Raw genomic sequence first — 10,868 nt, forward strand, 5'->3', positions numbered from 1 at the left:
ATGGGATCAACTACTGTTGTTGATCCTTTAAACTTCTATTTGTTGACAACATTTTTTTGGATTAGTATAATCATGCTTGTAGTTTAAATCATGTAAATTTCTTCCAATGTGGAACTTGTAGTGCAATGGTAGCATGACTGACTCCATGTCAGATAATGCGTGTTTGAGTCACGCCAAGTTCACTCCATTTACATGGATCAACTTTCATTGTTGATCCAATTTAGGGGACCAACTACCATTATTAATCCCTATATTTGATCAACTTCTACTGTTGATCCTTCTTTTTTTTCGATCAACTACCGTTGTTGATCCCCTAAATTGGATCAACTTCTACTGTTGGTTCTATTTTTATATGGATCAACTACTGCTGTTGATACAAAAATATATGAACCAGTAATGATGGTGGCGGCGGCGGACAAGTGGTGGTGGCGGCGGTGGACTGGTGGTGGTGTAATGGTGGTGGTGAAGGAGTGGTGGTGAAATATTAATGGTGGTGGCGGTTGGTAGGTGGTGGTTGTTGAACGGTGGTGGTAGAATGGCAGTTTAATGTTGGTGGTGGTGGTGAAGTGGTAGAGGAAGAAATTTGTTCCATTTTTGAAATAAAGAAGATATTATATGGGTGAGGGTATTAAGGTCATCTAATTTAAAATGGATAAGGTTATTAAAAAATAGAGACATATTTATTATTGTATAAGAATATATTTATTGTGTGTAAAAAGTAGGAACATATAAATAATATACCGTTTGACAAACAATGTACAGTGTCTCACTTATTTAGGCAGCAAAATAATTGAACTTAGAGCAAAATAGTTGAACTTAGATTGATGATATGTATAGAGACATTGGTAGGAAAAATAAAACTTACCTTAATAATCTGAAGAGACACTTTCATGATACTGTGCATCGCTTAGCGGATCGACACGTCTACTTTACGACTTATGAAGATTACAAGTGTTTTTACATATCAACTGAAAATTGATCTTAGACACTACTACCAAGTTATTTCTACACATGGGGTACCAGGGACTTGCTATTAGATGCTTTAAGTATACCACTACTACTGCTAATCTTAGCTTTTTGTTCTTCTTCATCCATGGTGTCACAAATAATTTCACCTCTCGTCTCTGGCAAACAAACAGTGAACAACCCACAAACACAAATCACCAACCCAAACACTCCATAAGATAAGAATCCATTATCATCAACTCCCCTTTCAGCTGCAATTAGAATTGGACTAAAGATACCACCAAAAACCAGAGCTTGTCTTACCATGGACAATGCCGAGTTCCTCACACAAGTTGGAAACAATTCCAACGTGTATATCAACAGAACGTCAAACGCCGTACACGTACTGAAAAACGATAACAGCTCGACGCCGATTCTCAATCCTTGCCGTCCCTCGTCGTGGATTATCACACACATGATGCTACAAACACCACTCAACATTGTGAAGAACAACATGGAACTTCTCCTTTTCAATCTTCCTATTAGAAAATAGGTGATTAACGATGACGGCAGCTCCGATAATGCATTTAATGTGACACTCAAGTAAAGACTGGAAGCCAGATTTCCAACACCTAACGGGATCCCATAATACATCATTCCAACCCCAAAAGAAACCACCATAACTGCGGATAGTCTTCGGAAGGCCCATTTTTTATCCCATAAAATCTTCATGGCGAAGTACAAATCCGCATTCCACTGTTCCAGTCCTGTAGATATGCCAGATAGACTTGTGCTTATTCCATCATAAGAATCAGTAGAAGCAATACTCCTCAAAGTAGTAATGGCTTCTTCTTTTCTTCCTTGCACCATTAACCACCTTGGTGATTCATGAACCATGAAATGAACAATTATGGAGTAGATTACTGCAGGAACGGAGGTTAAGATATATAGTACTCTCCAGGATGATCCTCTAGTGAAGTAAGCCATGGCTGGTAATGATAAGAAACCAAGTGTGAAACAAATGAATCCAATAATACCCACCTTGTCACGGCGGCTTTTTCCAACAATTTCTGTCGATAAAACAAGTGCGCAAGTACCGATTGTGGCTCGGCCGAAACCGGTTATGAATCTTAGAATCGAGTAGATCCAGATATTAGGAGAAAATGCAGTTAAGAAAGCTGATAAAGACATCATAAGACATGAAATAACTAGTAAGTTTTTCCTACCGAGTGACGAGTCAGCTAGTGTAGCAAGAACGAGTCCACCAAGCAGACAACCAGAGAAGAAAGATGAAGTTGGTAAACCAGCAATAGCAGGACCTAAACAAGATAGGTCCCATTCCGAAACTGTTGATGTCTGCATAGGTTCATTCCATGTCCATGCATTTCTAGGCAATTTGCACGAGTTGGTGATGATGGTCGAGTTGCAGTATGAGTATGCATTAGGATCTATACAGTGCCATGTTGGTTCTGCATCTGCGAAGACACTGATGAAAGTTTGTTGTGCATCAAAAACCCATGCAAAAGATACAACTATGGCTTGTAGTAACTGAGCCCAACCGAAACTTCCTATATATCGCTCAATTGTCTCGTCTAAGGTTCCGGTATGTTTTTCGAGAAGGGAATGAGTTTGAGAATCATCCGAGTTGAGAAGATCTGATAAATCGGCCATGGGTGTATATGTGTTGGTGCCTTAGCAATAGCTATACTGATTAAAAGGGAGTGCGAGAATATATTTATATATATACCAGACATGACAATGATGGAAGTAGCTTGAGATGCTAAAAGACATAAATGCTTTCTTATCTACGGATTCACCCAAAAGTTTTCTATATTCCGTCCATCCAATGCGGGTGGGTCTACACAGTGATCAAACTTTACATGTCCGGACTCCACCGATAAATATTCAAGTGCATCACCTAAAGGAAGAAATAAAAATTTTGAAAGAAAAGCACATCATATCGGATGTTAAATGGTTGGTCAAATATACTCCGACAACACATGAGTAAAAGAAAAAAAAAACGGTCACACTGTAGTACGGTGGTAAAATCATTAGGTGATGACACCAGCATTAAATTCTTTACCGATTAAAAAATAAAAAAATAATGAACAAAATAAAAAGCCTGGCTAAATTGGGGCCTATGCCACGTAATTGGGGCCTATGAATTTTTTTCATCCACCCCATAAAGAATGATAAGGGGTGTCTAAGTTTGATGAAACTACCATTTTACCCTCTATCAAATATTAATACTACTAATTTGTCCCCATCAAATCCTAATCATAAAATAAAAACTAAAATCAAAATCATAAAACTAAAATCATAAAATTTAAAAACTAAAATCAAAATCATAAAACTAAAATCATAAAATTAAAAACTAAAATCAAAATCAAATTCATTTCCATCTCTACTTCAACTGATTCTTCTTCTTTTCTTCTCAACCCAATCCTATAAACTAGGTTTTAGTAACATAAAATTGCTCAAAAATTGAAAATTTTGAAATCAAATTTTTCCTGGTTTATCAGAATCGGTTAACGTTAATGTATATGTGATCCGATTGCAAATAGAAACGGTTTATGCTCATGCCCACAAAGACCGATTGTCCTTGATATGTTTTCTGGTTCGATAAATTTGAACCAGAATCCGATTACATTAGCACTTATAAAAACCGATTGTTGATGTATAATATTAGAATCGTATTTTATATGTGTGTCGAGTAAACCGATTGTTGTTCTCAATTTTTCTGTATCTTTTTTTTGTTAGAATCGGATTACATGAGCATTCTTATAAACCGATTCCTGTTGTGCAATGTCAGGAATCGATTTTTACATATGTATCGTGTAAACTGATTCTGGTTACCCCATTTTTTTCCAGTTAATACTCGATCATAAAATGAGTATGAAATCATACTCGATTTCATTTCATTTCATTAACTCGGGTATAGAATGAATTTTAATTTTATTTGATGTTTAACAACACATACTTCACAGATAAAAAAGAGAAAATTTACCCACAATCGGTTTACGTTCATGCCAATATAAACCAATTATGGATAATCGGTTGATTTTCATGTCCATATAAACCGATTCTGGGTAGAAGCTAGTTTCAAAAAATCTCTGTATGTTTTTGAGTTTACAATCGGTATATGTTTTTGATAACATATACCGATTTTGAGTTGGTGTTCTTCAAAAAAATTCAAATTTCAATTTTTTTCATGTTCAGATGATTAATTAACACAATTTAATTTCACATCTAACACTATATTTTACCACTAATCACTCGAATTAACACTAATTAATCATGGGTAAATTAGTCATTAAGAAAATAGTTGGTTAAGGGGTTTCTATGAATTACTTCTTAATGACCCTATTTTGTCATGTAGTTATAGGTCCCAATTAAGTGGCATAGGCCCCAGTTTAACCAGGATAAAAAGAAACCTATTATAGGGGTTTCAAGGATTTGGTTCTGAGGGCTCCTATGGATTCAATTATCTTAAATATAGATGAGGGGTGACCTAATTTATTATCAAAAATTCAAAGATACCCCTTGATAACCAAACAAATTACCAAATCTAAACCCAAAAAAAAAAGAAATCGTTTTCTTGTTCCTCTCTTCTTCTCCTCCATCGCCTTTTCTTCCATTTTTTTTGTTCAACGACGATTAATGGTTGATTCTCCAACAATAACTTTAATTCGGTTAGAATCGAAAACTAAACCATTTTTTATTTCTTTCGATTTAAATTTGATTAGAGTAGAGATTGAAAAATAAGTTTCAGAACTGAAAACGGTTGGAAAAATATTGATTGCTTCACCGTTTAAATTTTCTATAATTAGGAAAATATTAGGTTTCCCAACCGTAAATTACCCTGACTTCGTATAACGGTTGGGAAAATAGGTTTCCTAACCATAACTTTAAAAAAAATTAAAGAAAAATTATCTGAATTTTTATTTTGATTTTCAAATATTAACTATAAACCAAATGATTGGTCTAATTTATCACTAATTTTGTTTAATTAATTAACCTAATCATTAACGTTAATTAATCATTGGGATAAGGAGTTTTAGAAAAACTATTTGATGACCTGATTTTTTGTCATTTTTTGGGCCCTCGAAACCAAAATCTTGGGACCCTTATAATAGGATTCAAAATAACTTACGACTGCCACACAAACTACATCCTCCCGATATGTTTATTGCCTCCATGTGCAAGATTCTACACAAACGGTGCAAGAGATCCACACGCCAACAAAATACATGGAAAGTTATGTTTAACTTAATTTAATTTTGAAGCAGAAACGTACTCCAGCTGTCATCAACATGACACTTACTTGAATATGAATATCTTTCTGGAAAAGGGTAAAGTTCATTTCAGATGTGCTTTAGATGAGATTGGGCATGCAGAGATTGAGACGGTACAATCAGATATGATAAGGCCCAACCCCTAAGTACACTTGCTGACGTTGATGCTGTAGGTCCAAATTTAAGTTCAGCGATGATACACGCACCGCAGGTATGTCCCGCAATCTGCACCGTGAAGAAATCCAAGGATTGTTAGGACAGTGCTGGAAAGATTTGCGGGGTGGAGTAAAAAGTGGGATCCACCATCTTTTTTTCTCTCACATCAAAATCATGGTGCTCCTTTTGGGTACACCAAACATTTTCGATTTAAGTTGAGGTTGGTGATGCTATTGGCAGTATATTTTGACAAACACAAAATGCAAAATCGGTAGGTTTGATTTGAGAACTTAATTTTAGAAGCAGCTGGCAAGTAGTGAATATGCATGAACTATATACATGGGCTGAGTTGGTCCTCGCATGGCACACAGTCATCTGCTTATAAGGTGTTGATGCATAAAACCACTACTTGAGTTTCTGTTTGTTTGTACTTGGCAGTAGAACCCTTTTAGTTTTCTATAAATAAAAAACAAAATGATGGAGTGGTTTGCTCCTTTTCTGGCTTCCAAAAATGATATCCTTACAGCTATACAATCTCCGATAACGTGGCCTCATAAGCCCATAACTTTGCAGCCTAGTTTGTGTCGATATGAATTAGCAAGTAGCAATTCTCCAATTAAATGTCTAAGCTGGCGACCATTTAATTTGGAATGCTGCCTCCCGCAGTCCCGCTACATATAAACAAAGATTCCACCAAACAACTAGATTTATTAATTTATTATTTCCGCATCTGCAGTGTCCGTATAAAAATTGAAAAAGCCAAAGGGAATATAAATAAATTACGGGAGATAACTTGATTTTTAGCCCTATATTATTGCATGTTCTGCTATGTGATGGTTAACACGCCTGCCTAATCATCACGCACTGATCCAAAAAAGGAAAAATATAAGTTGTACCATTTTATTTTATTTTTGTAAATTAGGTATTTCATTCAACAGGCTAACTTGTGGCGTTAACGGCCGTGGTTACAACAATATTATAGCCATCTATTATGGCTGACTGAATAAAAGTATTACATGAAGAATAAATGGAAGACAATATAAGGTAAATGATAAAACTACCAAAAGGTGTTGGACACACATATGTTGCTTCGTTAAAAACCTTGACAAGGAAAATTCATAACCAAAGGGATAAAACCTTGACGAAGGAAAAGAGCACAACGCGATGAGTCCTAAACAAAATTCTAAAACTAAAATTGCAAAGATAACCAAAACATTTGTAATTCTTCAATAACCTAGGAAGCATTCGTTCTCCATCGGTACCCAATGAGTAGTCTTCTAATACTGGCAATAAGTATGATTTCACAAGCAAGTTGTGAAGATTGAGCGTCTTGGCTCGCGATAGAACTGACAAAAAGGTTTCCTGAGCCCTTCTATCACGAACAAGTCTGATAAAAGTATCACGACGGCATGTATAGGAAAGAGATCTCTTCTTAATGATTGAGGATGACGGTATAGCCTTTTCCACAACCGAAGATTTTATTGATGAGAGTTGCGTCTTCGAAAAAATGCAGCCACATAGAACATAGCCAGTATTGATTTCAGCATCATGTTGTTTCACAGGAGTACTCAAATTCCTATTCCGAGAAGAAATACATAAGTAGGTTAAATTACACACCAATCTTACACAAACCCAATACATTTTTGAAGTAACTGAATCGAAATTTCTAAAACTAAAGGAAATTAAAATAAAAACTGTACGGGAAGTGTGCAAATTAAAAAGCCTAGTTTACTGTCCAGTCTTAACTAGTTCAGGGGAGAAGTGCAGTAAACTTCACGTAAATAAAAGGAAAACAAACAAACTAGAATCAACTAATAATATTCTAGTTAGATAAGCTAATGATATAAAAGGATACTAAGTAATTGAAGAAGCTAGTGAACCTTAATAACATGCATCATAATAAAACAACAGAGGTATAGAGATTAACAAATGAAAAGAAGAAATTCAAAATAGAAGAGAGAAAAAAGAGGGCCCATGTATAGCCAAACCAAACTGCGATTCTGTCATGTCGCTTTTTCTTGCTAGGAGACTTTAGACCTTGTGAACAAGAGTTATCAACTACAGGTTCCAAAACAAGCTTAAAGATCAAAGAAAGTGAGGGGAATTTAAAAACAAAAACAAACTAGATGAGAGATGCCAAGGATACTTTGGACGGACTTACCTGGGGGCTTGGTCAGTGTTAGAGCATTGCTCGGTCGAACTCGCATGCGTTGCTATCTCAAGCATGTTTGTCAATGTTAGTGATCAAACTATAAGTCTTGATTTCTAGTCTACTATAGCTAAGGTATCGGACTAGGATAGAAAGTGCAGCTGAGCTCAAGAACTCCATGGCAATTATCATACAAGACGAAGGACTACTCAAGGAACCGGTGGATATTCATCGACTAAAAGGTATGTGGAGACTTGAAATTATCTATCACTCAAAAGTCTATTTATCTCCTATCTTGGGACAAAAGTCGTTTTGCTATATAGACATAGATTATATACATTTGCTATTTCGAGCCGAGTTTATCTCGCTTAGCTATTTCTCGAAATATGTGTTGGTAAGCTTTCGCTTTAACCAAGTTCATCTTTACCTAGTGACGAAAGTCCTGACAAGTTTTAATCACTTTGGAAATTGCTTACTTTGACGGAAAATAGTTTGTGAATAACAAGTATAGAATATCAACGTCCTCTAAGAATGTCCCAATGATTGAAATGAGAGTTTAGATTATATGACCATTGTAGGATATAAGCATTGTTGTGGAAACACATATATGTTAAGTCCTTATTCCTTGAACCGAAGTTTGCGAACTTTATTGATCAAGAGAACCGGCATGGTGGCGTGAGCCAAGTCCGCGAACTCAGTCTGCAAACTGGCGGAAGTTCTTGTCCCGAGAATTTCTGCTGGAGTTTGTGAACTCCGTCCGGAAACTTAAGCCCGCGAACCCAGTCTGCGAACTTGAGTAGGTTATATCTAAAAACAATGTTTGTGAACTTAATCTTATACAAACTAAGGAATGCAATTGCAAACCGTGTCTACATAGTTCATGAACCGATTCGAGTGAATCAAATCGTTTTTGCTTCGATTGTGTCTTGTGTAGTTAGATAAGAGTTCCTTGCAATTGAATAACTCTCTAACTAGTTCATTTGAGTCACTTGAACTAGTTATGGTGAAGAAGAATATGGTTGATATGAAAGTGATCATATGGCTAATCATTTGGTCGACTATTGTTGAACCAACAAATGTACAAGTTTGGGTACGGTTACACAAGCCTAGAAATGTGCATTCCATTTGTGTGTAACAAGCTAGTTTTCGATCTAACGTTTGAAAGATATTATCTTGAATCTAAATCAGGTTTTCATCTAACGGTGAATATTGAATGCTTTGTTACCAAGCTAACATTGATTGCGAACCCTGATTTGAAAGATTATATAAGGGAGAACTCTAGCAACTGGGAAATCTAATCCCCACACCTTCTGTGTGATACTAGTTGTGCTAAGATAGAGTCGATTCTCCTTTAACCTTTGGTTTCTTCTTCTAAACCAGGTTAACGACTTAAAGACTTCATTGGGACTGTGAAGCCAGACCGATACTACTTTCTCATAGTTGTGTGATCTGATCTTGTTGTTTCTATCATACGAGTACAATTATAATAATTGGATTGAGATTGATATCTCCGATAGGCAAGATATAAAAGAAATCACAAACACTTCGTCTCATCGTTTGTGATTCCACAATATCTTTTTTCGCTACGTCGATTAGGATTATTGTGAGGTGATTGATAATACTAGCTTGTTCTTCGGAAATATAAGTCTGGTTTATCAATTGGTTCTTGTTCACATTGATTTATCAAAAGACGGAACAAAACTCGTAGGTATATTCGTGGGAGACGGATTTATCTATTACCGTAGACTTTTCTGTGTGATGCAGATTTGTTGATTAAAGTCTTCGACTTTGGATCGTAGCAACTCTTAGTTGTGGGTGAGATCAGCTAAGGGTATCAAGTACGTAATATCCTGCTGGGATCAGAGACGTAGGAGCATAACTGTACCTTGGATCAGTGTGAGATTGATTTGGGTTCAACTACAGTCCAGACCGAAGTTAATTTGGAGTAGGCTAGTGTTTGTAGCGGCTTAATACATTGTATGTTCAATATGGACTAGGTCCCGGGGTTTTTATGCATTTGAAGTTTCCTTGTTAACAAAATTCTGGTGTTTGTGTTATTTCTTTTCCGCATTATATTTTGTTATATAATTGAAATATCACAGGTTGTGCGTTATTCAATCAATTAGAATATCCGACCTTTTGGTTGTTGATTTAAATTGATTGGCACTTGGATATTGGTCCTTGGTACCATCCAAGTTATCTCTCTAGTATTTGATAAAAACTCGCAGATTTCTATTTGCTTGAGTATATATCAAATCGAGAGATTGAGATATAAACTCTTTGATATAATTTTTATCTAGATTGAGTCTGACTGTCTAGTTGATTCTCTAGAAAGTATATTGGAGTTTGTCCATACAGATTGCTAAACGAAATATTGGGTGTGGTTGTTGTAGCCTCATTTTTTCAATTGGTATCAGAGCAGGCAAACACGTTCAAGACCTCACAAGTCTGTGTTTGTAGCAATCTTAGGATGGACGATAGTATCTCTGATAAACACGTCACCAGAAATAAAGGCTATGTTTTGTCTAATTCTATTAAAGAGAAAGATCCTTCAATCTCGAATATAGACGAACCATGTGTTCCAAAAAGACAGATAGGCTCCGACATGAGTATTTCCGATTACCCTTCAAAAGAGTATATCTCTCTAAATGAACGGGAAACATCTGAAGAGAGTGTCTTGATTATAAATCTCTCTAGAATCCAAGATGATAGATTTAATCGGTTAAAACACCATGACGATGTTCTGCTTGGTGTAATAAGAGACTCCGAATTCAAAGAAAATACTGAAGATCATTCTTCACGTATGACTCTTGAGGCTAGCCTCAAAAAGGATGCTTTGGAAATTGAACATCGCTTGAGTAAACTCTCTATTCAAGGATGCTCTAAGCAGTCTAATATACCAAGCACTTCTGCTATGCCTAAAGACCTTCCAGCTCCAAAAGTAAAATTGGAATCTCTTCCTTTTAAAAAGAATGTGTCTGAATTTCCCGTTAATCAAGGATGTTCCACATCACATGGAAGGAAGAAATTTCCTAACGAGGTTGTTAAGACTACCGTGTCTAATCACTCTTGTGATCAGAAAGTATGCCTCTTTTGCGATGCAAAAGGCTCTTCTAAACAAAAGAGAAACTCTAGGTTGAATAAAACCTCCTTGGTTCAACTTCAACACACCTTAGACTTAATTCTCAAAGGTGTAACTGACATTTGTATGTCTAAACCAGTTGGTTTTCGTACTTACCCTATGTATGTTACCAGGAAGGTCAGTTCAATGAGTTCCTCAAATGCTCTAAAGCAAAATAGGATTTTTAGCAAGAATCGTCCAA

The 10,868-nt window shown here is 36.0% G+C and overlaps 1 protein-coding gene across 1 annotated transcript; it reads right to left on the reverse strand.

Annotated features, from left to right (window-relative positions):
• Positions 1-807: 807 nt before the first annotated feature.
• On the reverse strand, positions 808-2,641 carry LOC113313477 (organic cation/carnitine transporter 2-like). Its single transcript, XM_026562260.1, has one exon. The coding sequence runs from the start codon at positions 2,614-2,616 to the stop codon at positions 1,006-1,008; it is 1,611 nt and encodes a 536-aa protein (XP_026418045.1). The 5' UTR covers positions 2,617-2,641; the 3' UTR covers positions 808-1,005.
• Between the last annotated feature and the right edge of the window lie 8,227 nt (positions 2,642-10,868).

The sequence above is a fragment of the Papaver somniferum genome, chromosome 9, assembly GCF_003573695.1.
Source record: "Papaver somniferum cultivar HN1 chromosome 9, ASM357369v1, whole genome shotgun sequence".
NCBI lineage: Eukaryota > Viridiplantae > Streptophyta > Magnoliopsida > Ranunculales > Papaveraceae > Papaver > Papaver somniferum.

Excerpts from the sequence above, each read along its gene's own strand:
- LOC113313477 (XM_026562260.1), bottom strand. The coding sequence starts at position 2,616 with ATGGCCGATTTATCAGATCTTCTCAACTCGGATGATTCTCAAACTCAT.